This window comes from Arvicola amphibius, chromosome 13, assembly GCF_903992535.2.
Source record: "Arvicola amphibius chromosome 13, mArvAmp1.2, whole genome shotgun sequence".
Taxonomy (NCBI): Eukaryota; Metazoa; Chordata; class Mammalia; order Rodentia; family Cricetidae; genus Arvicola; species Arvicola amphibius.
Genome location: NC_052059.1, coordinates 72,116,693 through 72,132,040, shown reverse-complemented (window position 1 = coordinate 72,132,040; position 15,348 = coordinate 72,116,693). Strand labels below are relative to the sequence as shown.

General features: G+C 40.4%; 1 protein-coding gene across 2 annotated transcripts in view; it reads right to left on the bottom strand.

Moving 5' to 3' along the window:
* The window catches only part of Adk (adenosine kinase), a 387,740-nt gene that overhangs the window by 349,240 nt on the left and 23,152 nt on the right, over positions 1-15,348 (bottom strand). The window contains exon 1 of one of the 2 annotated variants that reach the window (XM_038309654.2): positions 9,832-9,986. The exons of the other annotated variant lie outside the window; for it this stretch is intronic. Within the exon in view, the coding sequence (XP_038165582.1) occupies positions 9,832-9,845 (14 nt within the window). The 5' untranslated portion in view covers positions 9,846-9,986. Of the gene's footprint in view, positions 1-9,831; positions 9,987-15,348 lie in introns of those variants that run through there. 2 annotated transcript variants of the gene reach the window in all.

The window sequence follows — 15,348 nt, the reverse complement described above, 5'->3', positions numbered from 1 at the left end:
ACCAACAAGCAGCATTGCTTCATGGCCTCTGCTTTGGGCTCCTGCCCCCAGAGTCCTCCCCTGCTTGAGTTCTTACGCTGCCTTCCTTTGAGGATGGACTGTGATCTGGAACTGCAGGCTGAATAAATATTTCCTCTCCAAGCTGCTTCAGTATAACCTTTGTCCCAGCAATAGAAATCAGAGGAGGACACTATTCCTATCTGTCTCTCCCCAAACCACAGCAAATCAGAAAAGCAGCAACCCTCAAACACTAAACCCAGATGCCAGGCAGCCCTAGAAAAGAGAAAAATGTGTTGGTGCTCTTTCAAAGCATCACTTCAGAAAGCTGCTATCATTTCAGCTTACTGACAGTCCTTTCAAAAGCTCCAATCGCAAGGCCTCCCATTATCTGACCTGATCTTGCTCTGTGCTGAGTTTCCCCCAAGAGTATCTGTCAAAAACAACCAGCTGCAATTATTTAACATTCCAGCTGCTTGAAGCAATTGGAACAAACAAGTTAACCAAAAACATAAAAGAAAAAGTGTGAGAAATAAATGTCCACAGAGGATTTGGGACATCCTAAATGTTCCCGCGATTGCTGTGAGCATGCTCAAGGAAGACAAGGTCGACCACCACTGCCTAGGCTGCACGCGCACAAGCAGAGTTTGGGGACAGTGTAAGATTGCCTGAGTGCTTAGGATGTGCATCAACAAGCACACAGGACTCCTAGCAGACTGGAAACAGTAGCAAGTAACAAGAATGCTAAGGAACAGAAATGGAAAATAATGCAGCCACACTGGGAAAACAGTTCAGTAGTTTCTGAAAGAGGAGGAAGAAGCAATGGAGAAGGAAGAAAATGGGAAAACTACGGGATGGGGGTAACTATTTCACCTAAAAGGAAAAAAAAGAAATGGTTTATTCTAAAGTCAACTGGTAGTGATTATGCACAGGAATAGTTTCCCCAAATACTATGTTCCAACATGGTAACAGTTGTATGAAGTTTTATAGTAACAGAACAAAGAAAATCAGATACTTTCTGGATACACTGGTAGAAACATCAGAAAAGCTGGAATATCTCACTATCGGTCTCAGATCTGTTTGTTCATTCCAAAAGGTTTACCTAAGGGTCACAAAGATATTAGGTCACATAGAGAGGAAGGTAAATAAATGGTTGTTAGGGGGTTAAAGATGGTCCAAGATAATTTGGCTCTGGATTTGGCAGCATTCCATCATTTCCACATCTAAAGTTCTAATGAGTCAGGCAGCCTTTGTTGTCAGCTTTTTTTCAGGGATTCTTGTTCACAAAGTAACATAAAATTATCCTATGAAACTGTGTCCCTTCCGAGGAGAAACAAACATATGGCAAAACAAAAGCTTACACATTGATGCTTACAGTACAATATTATTCATAATAACCACAGTGAAAATAACCCACATAGCTGGGTAAACAAAATATCTACACACTAAGATGTATTCAACCATAAGAAGGAATGAAATACTGATAATCAGAAGGGACAAGGATGAACTTATATCACATGATTGTGTTCATGACACATCAGAATAAGAATTCACAGAAGCAAAAAAAAAAAAGTAGATTTCACGGTTGCCAAAGGATGGTTGTTGATATGGGACAGGCGGAAAGTAACTGCTAACAGCTACGGTGCTTCATTTTAAATTGATAAAAATGTTTTAAAATTATACTGCAATGATAGTTATTCAACCCTTTAAGTGTAACAGAAATACTGATATATCCAGTCTAAATTTATCTTATACTATATAAATCCTATCTTTAAAATAATTAAAACAAATGGACATAATTTGTATTTATAAAATGCTAAATTAAAAACTGCAGCATGAGGTTTCCACTCGAAATGTTATTGAATAAGACTAAGGGGTGACTCGGTAGATAAGTGCTTCATGTCCTCAGAAAAGAACCAAAAGGGCTGGCAAGATGGCTCAGTCTAACAACCTGAATTCAATATCTAGAACCCCTATGGTAAAGGGACAGACCCAATTCCCTTGGGATTTCCTCTGACTGTTACGTTGTCACCATGGCACATGTCTTTACATACACAGAGAGACACTCAAGTACATAAATGTTTAAGCAGAGGAGGGAAAGCACATAAAAGCTGGGTGTTGTGTCCCACCTCTAGATTCCTCTAGTCAAAATGGCAAGCTGCAAGTTCAATAAGAAACCTGCTTCAAAAAAAAAAAAACAAAACAAAAAAAAAACAGAATGGAGAAAAATAGAGGAAGACAAAGAATATCTATTTCTGGTCTCCACATATGCACACAACATATGCACATGAACACACACACATTAAAGAAAGAAATTAAATCAAAATCAAATGTAACGTTCACCAAAACAGAAAAGGCCATAAAGTGAGTCTTTGTATATATAAAAGGACTGAAATAATAATATAATGAAATGAATTATAATTCTAGCATAGGGTACATGATAAAACCATGTGTCAAAATAATCAAACACACAGCAATAAAAATTTGGAGGATGAGTGAGATGGCACAACAGGTAAAGACACTTATGGTTAAGCCTAAGGACCTGAATTCCATCCCAGAAACCAACATGAAGAGAAGCAACTTCTACCCAGTGTGACACTCACACCACACACACACACACACACACATACACACATACACACACATACACACAAATAAATCTAACAGATATTAATCAATCACTCTGTCACACAACAATAATCCCAGCAATCAACAGGGCTGTAAGACAAGAGGTTCTTGTAGTAGCAGGCCGCTTGTTCCTCCTGGCCACCCAGAACCAAAATAATCACACAGAAACTGTATTAATTAAATCACTGCTTGGCCCATTAGCTCTAGCTTCTATTTGGCTAACTCTTACATATTAATTTTACCCATCTCCATTAATCTGTATATTGCCACGTGGCAGTGGCTTACCAGCAATGTGCCCAGCGTCTGTCTCTAGCAGGCTACAAGGCTTCTCTATGACTCTACCCTTCTTTCTCCTAGCATTCAGTTTAGTTTTCCCTGCCTAGCTAAGTTCTGCCTTGCTATAGGTCCAAAGCAGTTTCTTTATTCATTAATGGTAATCACAGTATACAGAGGGAAATCCCACATCAGGTTCTATTTTTGGCTGTCCTGGAACTAGCATAATAGACTATACTGGCCAGACAAGAGGTTCTTAAATTGTGAGCCAATTCTGGACTTCAAGAATAAGTCTCAGAATAGAAAAAAAAAGAACAAACATACAAACAAAAGGGGGGGGGAGTGACAGAAAGAGAGAACATTGAAAATAATGAGAGGGCTGGAGATAGGTCAGCAGGTAAGGACACTGGCTCTATTTCCAGAGGACCTAGGTTCAATTCCCAGCACCCACATGGTGGGCAGCTCACAAATGTCTGCAATTTTCAGTTCAAGGGGATCTGACACCCTCTTGTGGACTCATTAGGCAGCAAGCACACATGTTGTACACAGATATACTTGCAGGCAAAACACCCATACACATAAAATAAATAAGACTTAACAAAAAATTCCCACATATTAAAACTTAATTAAAAGGTCCCACCACATTAGTATACCCTTAATCTGGAGGCAGAGGCAAGAGGATAACTCCAAGTCCAAAACCAGTCTATATAGCAAGCTTTAGGCCAGAGAGGACTATATAGTGAGACTCTTCCTCAAAAAGAGACAGAAAGAGAGAGAGAGAAAGAGAGAGAGAGAGAGAGAGAGAGAGAGAGAGAGAGAGAGAGAGAGATAGTTGGGAGTTGGAAAGGAAGCTATAACTCAGGGACAGATAGCTTTGGAAAGGCCTAGGTTTGATTCTTCATACCATACATACCACAAAGAAAAGGAACAGGGTGGAGGAGTAGGGGATGCTATGATGTCAGGCCAGGTATGACAGGACAGACCCACAATCTCACCTACTCAGGAAACTTGCCATTCAAAGCTTATATGGGCTACAGAGTGAGTTTATGGTCAACATGGGAAACTCAGTTATACTTTATCACAAAATAAAAAAAAAAGATTGGGATATAGCTCAGTGGTAGAGCACTTGCCTAGCATGCACAAAGCCCAAAGTTCAATTTCCAGTACTGTAAAATAAAGGGAGGTGGGAGATTAATTGGTAACTTATAATGATCAGAAAAATTAATGTAAATTGTACAGTCATTTGAACCGAACACACACAGATAGATTCTAATTTTTATACTTGATATCTGTTCTTATTGCATATGGTTTTGTATTGAGTTTGGAACTCTCTTATTTAAACAAAAGCGGGGGTGAAACAAAAGGTGGGGAACTTCCTTCAGCCAAAGACGTTTGAGAGGCTGGACCAGGTTGAGGCGTAGCTTTGGGGTGCCAAAAGGCCGCAGTCTGCCCGCTAGCCTCTCTCTTCCCACGCTCTACACTTTGATGTTAGACCCCATACCTGTTCTGTGAGTTTTCCCTTTTAATAAAGAAAAACCTTAGAATACCCTATTTGTAGTTAGCTTGGAATTATTTAACTCGCGTTCCCCCCATTTGACAAATTCTGTATCAGACGAATTTCCAAATTATTATAATAAACAAAAGTAAGCAAACCCCAGGAGCCCTGTACAAGACCCTTTATATAAATTTATAGAAAAGCCAAAATTAATCAGTGTTAACAGAAGTTTGAAAGTAGTTGTCTGGATGGTGTGGGGAACAGGATTAACTAAAAGGGGTAAAAGGGAACTTCTCAAAAGTTGTCCATATCTAAATCTGAGTGCCATTTGCACAAGCAACTACACTGTCAACACTCGGCTGCACCAGGAATGTAGCTTAACAGTAGAGCATTTGTGTAGCATGTGTGATATCAAAGGTTCAGTCTCCAACACTGAGGAAAAAAACAAACAGCAAATGCAGGATCTACAATTTTACAGTATATATATATAGTATATATATATATATACTATATATATATATACTATATATATATATACTATATATATATATATATGGCATAAAAAATACAAACTAAAAAGTGTAACATGTGTCCCTTGGCTATACGACCCTTCCATTTATATCCTAATTCTTATCTCCGGTTGCATATTCTAGAAAAATTTATCTCTGACCAGCATTATCTGTTTTGCTTTGCTTCATTTCCTATTGGGACATTCTTTTCAACACACAAACATGTTGGTTATTTCTACCCTGGACCCTCAAAATCTTCATTCCAACTCCTCTATTATATCCCTGCTCTCCTGATAGTAAAACAGTTCTAAGAAACAGTAAATACTCCACTAAATAGCAAGTTCCTCTAAGCGATATAATACTGGTTTCGCACATTTATTATTTATTCTGTGTGTGTGCTACTTGTGTGGGGGTCAGAGGACAATCTGCAGGAGTAGGCTCTTTCTCCTTCTACCATGTGAGCTCCTTTTGAAACCCACACCACAACAATAGGGAAGGCATTATTATTATCTCTGTTTAACAGACTAGGAAAGAATTCCTAGGAAAAGATTCAGCAAGATTACATAACCTTCCAAAAATCAGATAGCAAATAAATGATTCTAAACTTTACAAAATGTGCTATCTTGTTCAATATACTACACCGGGACACTCAGAACTCTTTTAATATAAAAATGCTTGGTCTAGGAAAACCACCCAGATATAGACCATAAAAAGGGGGTGCAGTCATTATCTATGACCTATTTTAAACAACATTTCAACAACTGAGAACTGCTATTACAATACGATTATACTGTATACATGAAGTGACCAGATAATTTACTATCCAAATGGAACGCTTTCAAGAATAAATAAAAAACTGCCAGTAATTATGTCAAGATAAGAGTCACCATCCGGCTCCATTCTGCGCAAACTGCACAAATCTGTAGTCACCTGGCTTATAGGACAGCTTAATTTATGTTCTACTGCAGCAATTTTTAAAAACAACAACCAGAGATAAAGACATGGCTGCAAGTCAAATGCATAGGAAAAGGTTAACATTTGGACAGTCAACTATCATTTGGTTCTAGTTTATCTTTGACAGTTCTGCTTAATGTAGCCATTCTCTGACTGGAAGGATTTAGAGTTAGAAAACCTTGTGTGTTTTCTCAAACAAAGATGACCTATTTATAAAAACGAGCACTAGCAGCTGACAACACTGAAAAAAGGAAAAGGTTCCTGTTTCAGTTTGCTCAAGACAGTGCATGAATGAAGTAGTTTCAGTGTATCTTAAAATTTTACTTAACCCACCAAGAAACCTCATGACATAACAGTTTATTTAGCAATCTGAATTTTAAAATTCTTTCGAAGGAAGGAAGGAAGGAAGGAAGGAAGGAAGGAAGGAAGGAAGGAAGGAAGGAAGGAAGGAAGGAAGGAAGGAAAGAAGGAAGGAAGGAAGGAAGAACAGGCACAGGTCCTAAAATGAATTTGAAAACTCTGCCCAAACGCTTGAAAGAAACTATCTCAACAAAAGTCCATTTTAGCCCTACTCTGGTCTCCACATAATACTCTCCGTCTGAGTGGTTTGGATGATTCTGTTGGATGTACCTCAAACCCTCCCAGGACCCCACCCACAGCCCACATAAACTTTCCAATGTGGGCTTAACCCACAGAAGCAGTTCCAGCCAGAATAAAGATGACGGAGGGCACAGTTGTACTCAGTCCCAAACAGTCCCAAAATAGTGTCAGCCAAACCTAGCCTGGCCATACAGACTACATAGCTCATAACCTCACTGCCCCCTACACTGTGCCCCACAAAGCTGGTTCCAAACCAGACTGTACACTGAGGTTATGAAGACAACGCAAAGTTCACACAGAAATTTTTAAAGTGTTAGGAAAATGTACACAAAGCAGTAGTCAAAGGTCTACATTCTAACTTAGACTCTAACCCTAGCTAAAGCAGTTCCCACAGAGAGAAAGAAAAAAACTTAAATACTAAGTCTCCTAAACTTAATTAAGGCTTTAACATTTCTATTGGAACAATTAAAAGTAACAAAGGCATTAGTTTATCAAACATGCTGTATCACAGTCCAGATGAAGACCAGTTAGAATCTGATACACATGACAAAGAAATCGGTGTTGTAAGCCATAAATTTAGCTTCTTCGTCACTAACAGTGAACGAAATATAAATTATGAAAATCAGACTCCTTTCAGTCAAATCATTCAAGACCTTAAGCTTAAAAAAAAAAAGATTTTTAAAAAAATAATGAGAAAGTCTTAAGAGTTGACTGCTGCACTAAAAAGGGATTTAGTGAGACGTTCCCCAACTGAGATAGGCTTGAGTGGCAGCCATAGAAGTCCTGGACCAGGTTCAAGACGCAGAGCAGTTTATGTGAGCGTGAACAAATCACACTACCTCTAATTTTTAGTGTCATCAACTGTAAAGTGCAGCAATTACTTGGGTACGTTTGTTCCTGGCTATAAGGTGAGGTTTAAAACACATCTTTCCTCTTCAGATGACATCATTCCCTAGGGAAATGTTTTTAAGGCTTTTAAGACAAAAACTAAATTCCACTCATAATACGTCTTAAAATGTAAAAGCATTGAACGAATAGTGGCACACACCTATCATCTCAGCACTCAGGAGATAAAAGCAAGAGGGTTTCGATTTGAGGCCAGCCTGGGCTATTATTAGAGCAAGTTCTAAGCTAGCCTAGTTTACACAGTGAGACCCTGTCTCAAAATATCCAAAACAAAACAAAGTTTTAAAGTACATTTTCCCATTAACACTATAGGACACAGGTTAATATCGCAACAGTGAGGTATATCATTAAACAAAAGCCCGCGGTAGAAAAGAATTAGAAAGGAGCCTCAATTAGACTCAAGTTGAGTCTAGTTTCTAATCCTATATTCTTTGATAGCCATTTCAAAGTCACACATTACTATATTTAGCAACAATTATTTTAAGAGTGGGGTAAAAGCAAGAACACAAGACATGAGGTCAGATTTTGATAACTTGGGATCACCAAAAAAGGATCTTAATACCTAGCTTTTGGGTTTAGTGTTAGACTGAACAGTAAAAGGGAACATGCCTAACACCATGCCTGATAAAAGCTAAAGAAATGCCATAATTGCATTAGCTGCACGCCTCGCTGGGAACTTTCAAAACTGCCACCTCCCTTCCACATCCACCCTGCCTATTTCTGAACCAAGTCACCAGAAAGAGAAAAGCAAAAGGATCCCTACAGATGTCTCACATCTGCATAATTTTTCAGAAAATTAAAAATAGAGTGCTGTTTCTACAAAGGCATCAAGATCTAATTCTTAACTTTGTTACTAACAAGTTCTGGGCAAGGCTCTCAACTTTTCTTCAATTTAATTCCTACAACAAAGCGATTTTTTTTTTCAAGCTATGTCAATATAGCTCAAAACTTTAAACGGACCCTGAGGAAGCAGACAAAAATTTCACTATCACTTATCCATCTTTCCAAAATACTTCCAAGGCTAGTATTAACTTTACATCAGTCTTGAAAAAAACTGCATTCCTACGTTATAGACATATCTTGCTGCTACCTGCTAGACAACAGAAGCTTCATATTTGGACATTTCTCCAGTGAGGAGTGGACAGGAAGAAATGGACAATTAAAACCACCCAAAGGACGTGTTCGTCATGTGCCAGGCCCTAAGTTCAATTCCCAGAACAACAACAACAAAAATCACTTAGGACACAAGATTGTTTAGAAAGCATTTGACTAGCACACCTAATGAATCTGTGATGATGGGAAGAAAAGCAGGAATGAAGAGTAGGGATTAACTGCTGCTGTACTGCACTATCCTAATTCATCCTAAAAGGCCATTAACTTTAAAAGGTATATTGATATGCTGCAATGTTACTTACCAAAAAGCCTGTATAGGTCTCCATATTGCCACACCTAACTTTCTCCCGCAAAATCATCAGTACTCTTTGTCCATCTTACCGCAAAACTGCATTTAAGAGAAAGGTGGTAACCAAGCTGCATCCTATGTTACATGAAGATTAATTAGATACTAAGTGAGTACCAAAATTACCATCAAAAATCCATTAAATTACCAGGACTTAAGTCTTTTAAAGCTCACAGATTTGAGCTGGGGCCTCCCTTTCTTTTGGAAAATAAAGACCAAGATCTACTTTTTAAAAGGCATTCCAAAAACACTGGGTAAATGAGGAAAGTTATCTTTTTTTATATAGTCAAATTTACATAAACATTCAGTAGAAGCTAAATAAAGTGAGCAAAGCAACTTAGGTATCACCATTTGCCAAAAAAGAAAAAAAAAGGAATAATCAAAATCCTGGACCTGTGATTGGGTGAGCCTGTTTTCACTATATTTCTACATCTCACGAAATTAATGTCACTTGTGACGCTCCGATAAAAGTAGGTAAACATATGGTACCTTCAAGAACGAGAGTACTAATTCCAGTCATAGGCAAATATTTTAGACACACAATTTCACAACTTGGGAACAATCTACATGAGAAGTGCCAACTTTGCAGATCTGCTCATGGCCAACTATGAAGTTGTATCAGACGGCATGACACACAGGCATGGGCACACACTGTGCATGGCACATTCCCTTGGGGCCAGGTTCATCCCTAGGTGGGCCGGTGGGAGCGAGAGGTAGTTACATTTTCATGAGAAATTCATTAAAAACATACAAACAAGCCACAGACCCTGAAATCTGAGCAAGGGTCACCTCAAGCAAGCGGCTACAAATAGGGCAGTGCCTTGTGCCACAGACCCAAAAACTTCGGAGGAAACCAGAAATGCCCTGATAAAGTGAGAACATCCAGCGTTGAGGGGGACCGGCGGGAAAGGGTAGCTCCAGACCATCCAAGGAAAGGGGCGATAGTTCTCCAGGGATCAGTAAGCTCACGCCCAGCCCGGGCATAGCTGTAGCGGCCGTGCTCTGCTTACCTGGAGGACGTCATGTCACCTTCCCGTCCTGTAGCACTGCGCCCCGTGCCCGATGCTCAGCGTCAACCCCGGCAGCAGCAGGTACCACAGCAACTGCTCCCCAGCTCTGGCACTCAGCGACCAAGAGCGCGTCCTCACACACCCCGCGCGCGGGCGGCCCGGGGCGAGCTGGCCCCGCGGGCTGATTGGCCGCGACTGGAGGAGGGCGGACGCCCCGCCCCCGCCAGGCCGCTGCAGCCCCGCCCCCAGCCCTGAGCGTTGAGGCTCGCCGTCCGAGCGGCTCCGGCAGGCTCGCCGCCACGCGGAGTAGCTGACCTGCGAGAGGGCTGGCTAGCGGGCACGGTGGCCATCTTGAGTCCTGGTAACCACCTCCCCGTTGCCCTCCCGGCTCCACAGGGCAACGAGGTTGAGTGCCCGCCTCAAAAATGGCCGCGCCGCTGGCAACGGGGTTCACAGTCACATGGGCACGCTCTAACTCGGCGAGCTCAGGTCCCTTTACAGCTCTGGGGAAAGGGACGCTGTCAGGGCAAATCGTAGACGTCAAAACCTCAGCTGCAGACGAAAAGAGGCCGCCTAGGAAACCTCAGCCGGAGGAAAACTGAAAGCGTGGCAACAGCTGCAAGACATGCTTAATTCCAAGCTGCTGCTCGGGGAGTCGGTTGCAGATGATGATCCTAAATGTTCTTGAACTTCAGAAAGACTTAAGGCGGCTTATCTAATATAAATGTATTCAGGGGTCCCTAAACTGAAGCAGAATCTAGGAGGGAGAGGTCCCGACATCCGGTCCTGTTAGCGTGTACTCAGGTGATCCAGGTATGCATTAAAGTTTTACACCCTGTGAACCAAACTACCCAATGCTCCATTTGTCACGCAAGTCAGATTACCTCGCTTGACTCAATACAGGAGTTGTAAAACAAGCATATAAAGCTACAGGAAAATGGTGTTAAAGTTTACAGCGAGCTATGGTGAGTTAAGAAACCGATAATAAACTAATAAAAGCTGCTGGGAAACTGAGAGGTAAATGCTTTATGCCCCAAATAGCTTTTGTTTATTCTTTCTTTATTCTCGGTGTAATAATATTTATGTTAGCTGAGAACAACATCCAGCGGCACTCATTTACTGAGCAAATAGTGATCAATTTCATTGGTTTGAAATATATCAGGAACAAGGTCCAACACCATCAAGCATTAAAATGTGGTTGATGGGGAGGGGAGGGAAGGGGGGCCTGAAGGGACAGCTCAGCTGTAAAGTGTTTATCTTGTAAGTAGAAGGAAAGGAGGGGAGGGAAGGAAGGTGGCTTAGCAGGTAAAGTCTTGCTACCAAGCCTATAACCTGAGTTCAAGTCGTAGGACCCACTTGATGGAGGCAAGACATCCTCTGACCTCCAGAACATCTCCACCCCAAAAAGTATTTTTATTTCTTTAATTTTTAAATGGGTGCTTTCTGCCAGGTGGCTGACCCTCCTGCCTTATCTCAAGAAGCATGACTTTCTGCTAGGTTTCTCCATTCTTCTTAAAGATTTACAGCTTGCCCACCTTAAGGTACTCCTTTAGAACTCTAATAAACCGTCTTGAGCTTCAAAAAAGAAGAAGAAGAAGAAGAAGAAGAAGAAGAAGAAGAAGAAGAAGAAGAAGAAGAAGAAGAAGAAGAAGAAGAAGAAGAAGAAGAAGAAGAAGAAGAAGAAGAAGAAGAAGAAGAAGAAGAAGAAGAAGAAGAAAAGAAAAAAAAACGGGGGAGGGGAGGTGACAGGATGTACTTTGGGAGCTGAAGAAATGTCTCAGGGGAAGAGCATTTGCTGCTCTTCCAGAGGACCCATGTTCAGATCCCAACACCCATATCTAGTAGCTCACAACCACTCCAGCTCCAGAGAACCTGCACACAAGTGGCACACATTCACACATATTCACACATACACACACACACATAAAGCATTTTGAAACTGTGATTGAAGGAACCAAGAAAAAACATAATGTACTTAATTTTAATGTTAATTTTAATGTTAATTTTAATGTTAATTTTAATTTTAATGAAGCAATGTGATTTCTCTTGAGGCTCAGAAAAATATATTTAGATACTGGTTGCTTCAGAAATTTAAACACAAAAAAAATTATTTCAACAAAATGGCCTTGGATGTGATTGTTCTTTCAGAGTCAACTGAATAAAGGCAAGAAGAAGAGAAGAAGGAGGAGGAGAAGGAAGAAGAAGAGGAAGAGGAGGAGGAGGAGGAGGAGGAGGAGGAGGAGGAGGAGGAGGAGGAGGAGGAAGGAGAAGAAGAAGAAGAAGAAGAAGAAGAAGAAGAAGAAGAAGAAGAAGAAGAAGAAGAAGAAGAAGAAGAAGAAGAAACAACAACACTCGGTTCAGTCTCAACTCCTCTCGCAACTTCTTTTCTGTGTACTTTATCTAATCTTAGGTTAGGAGGCTGGTATCAGAGCAAACAGACACCTAACCCCAAGTGGCTAACTGACTCTAGATAGCAGAACAAAGATGCGAACCCATCTACTAAACTTTTCAACAGATGCTCCAAGTCCAGAAATAACAGAAATGCTCTAAGATGCAATAAATTTAATACAATAAAATTAAAAAGCACTCTAGAACGTTTTTAGTGAAAGATAAATGAGCACATTTCTGGGAAGTCTTTGGCAACATGTATCAGAAATTTCATTTTTTGAAGCAAAAATAGACCAAGATGAACATATTTTATACAAATATTTTATATTGTTACAAACTTTAGCATTAACAATACCAAAACTATATTATGTACTGTAAGACTGTCGTAAGCTAATATTTCAGTAACAGATTATACAGCTATTATAAAATATTTCCACAGAGCAGAATATGGTCTTAATCACTGAGCCACCTTTCCAGTCCCAAGGAGATGAGAATTTTAATTGTGAACTTGCCAAAAACTTTCTAACCTTCAACAAATCATTGGACAGTTAATGTCTTCCTTATCTGAAATACAAAGGAGTTCACTCTGTGTGACACATCGGGTGTGACAGATCGGGTGTGACAGATCAGGTACACTTCAGTTCTCACTGGAGAAAGAACTGTGTCCTTGTGTCCAATACAAATCAAGTCCTTTCTTTATAGAACCAATCAATATTAGTTTTAGTTAGAGAGATCATTCAAATAAGCACTGGAAGATGTAGCTACCTCAAGAGGCATTTTAAGAAATCCATTGTTTCCTTCTGACTGTCTGCATATTCTTTAGGTTGTGTTTCACTTTAATGTACCATTTTTAACAATCTTTAAAGAGAACCTGACAATTGGAGAATTTGAAGTGTACAATAACACTTGAGTGACTAAACTTAATTTAGTAAAACTTTTTAACAAAACTCTCTCAGGCATACAAGTGTTTAATTTTCAGTGACCTACAAATGTTGGTGCGCAAGAAAAACTATTTAAAAGTACAGAACACTGCTTCCCAAGCATTCGTTAATATTTATCTAGTGTTTCGCATGGCTTTATTTTAATCCCAGCACTAAGAAGCAAAGGCATGTGGGTCTCTGTGAGTTTGAGAGCAGCCTTGTCTGTGTAGAAAGTTTCAGGACAGTCAGGTCTAGTGAGACCTTGTCTAATACACATATACATTATACATTTATACATTAACACACACAATGTGTGTGTGTCTGTATACATCATCTCCTTTTCCATGCTAGACCTTCCTCAGAGATTCAGCAAAGATAAACAATGCTCCTTTTATGGAATTAACATTCAATCTAAAGTGTTACAGATGAATAACCAAGAAACAGACAAGAACCAAATAATCTGTGCTATATGGGAGGCACAGAGGTTCTTGTGCCCACAGATAAGCACTAAGGGAACCAGAAATGTTAACAGACAGAGTTGTTCCTTCAAAGGAACGTGTGCATCATCTGTTATCCATCCAGAAGACTGGGAGTGGATGTGGTTAACAGCCTGGTGACCTTTGCACTATCTGTGTGGCCAAGACCACACCAGATCCTCCCCCAGACTCTTATCAATCAACAGATCCATCCCATCTTTATGCAAGATGTACTTTAAGAGTTTCAATGTAATCATATCTTAAACTTTATTGTAGTACATGGGACTGGGTTATCACCAAAAAAATTTGTCAAATTGTCTGTGCTTAAATATGACTAAAATAAACTACTCTGGGTCAGACCCTGGATGTATGAACCAACACTGGGACGTAGCTGTGTTGAGATGAACTCCTTTCTTGCCTCTCACGGTTTGTCACTCTGCTGGCTGTGGCAGTACTCAGAGAATCACAACCAAGACATCCATGCAGGGATCTCCTTTGCTTTGGATAGTCAAGGAATCTCCCTCTCTCTCTCTCTCTCTCCCTCTCCCTCTCCCTCTCCGTCCCCCTCTCTCTCTCCCCCCCCTCTCCCTCCCTCCCTCCCTCTCTCTCTCTCTCTCCCTCTGCCCCCCTCAAGGGAGAACTAAGTTTACAAGAGCTAGGTGGGGAAGGCCATTCCACACCAACCATACCTAAAAGACGAACTCAACCATCACTGTAAATAAACAGAAAAAAACAAAACAAACAGAGGAACACATCATCTCGCCAATACAAGACACAGATCTTAGAGACACAATGAGCCTAGGAACATAACAGGAAGCCACTGTGGTTTAGTATTAAACAAAGGAAAAATCTTACTTTGTTAAAAGAGTCCCAGACATTATATGTGTAGAATGGAGAACAGAATCGTGAAAGCAAAGAAGAGAATCAGAAGCTTGACACAGCAATCGGCGGACACATGAAAGAGGTCTGAAGCACAAAGATGGGACGGATGTGAGGCAGCTGGATCCAAGAGGCATTTCTGAGATAGCCAGCAGGTCCTGCTGGAGGACGACATGTGGAGGATGGAGCTGCAGCTCACACATAAAGAGACTGGGAGCTCTGGAGAGCTCAGTTTTCAGAGTAGAGAGAAATCAGGGAGCTCTGGAGAGCGCAGTTTTCAGAGTAGAGAGAAATCAAGGAAACACAATTTAATTTCTAGCCTGTCTTGAACCATATGCTTTCTGTTGTTGTTTTAAGATTTATTTTTCTTTTATGAGTATTTTGTGCACTGTATGTAAGTGCACTAATGCAGGCAACACGTGTGGAGGTCAGAAGACGCAAAGGAATCCGGGGAACTGTAGTTTCAGCCCATTGTGAGCCACCATGTAGGTGTCGGAACTAAAAAGTCAGGTTCTCTACTAGAGCAGCAAGTGCTCTTAACCACTGAGTCTCCTATCTCTCCAGGCTTGTTTTCTACCTATGAAATAAAATGTGACTCGACTTGTGTATGCATTCTCACAGTAGCCTGAAGAGATGTAAAACTTAGTTTACATTCGTGGCCTTAATTTACACTAGACACAATGCTGGGTATGTTGCAAGTACTCTCCCGTCCGAATTACAGCAGCCCTGGCAGGGGAGACGTTAGTATCACATTTACATTTTACAGAGGAAAAAAATCTGAAGCTCAAAATGATTAAATAATTTGTCTCATGTCATACTTTATAGACCATACACCCAGCCATGATAGTCTGGCT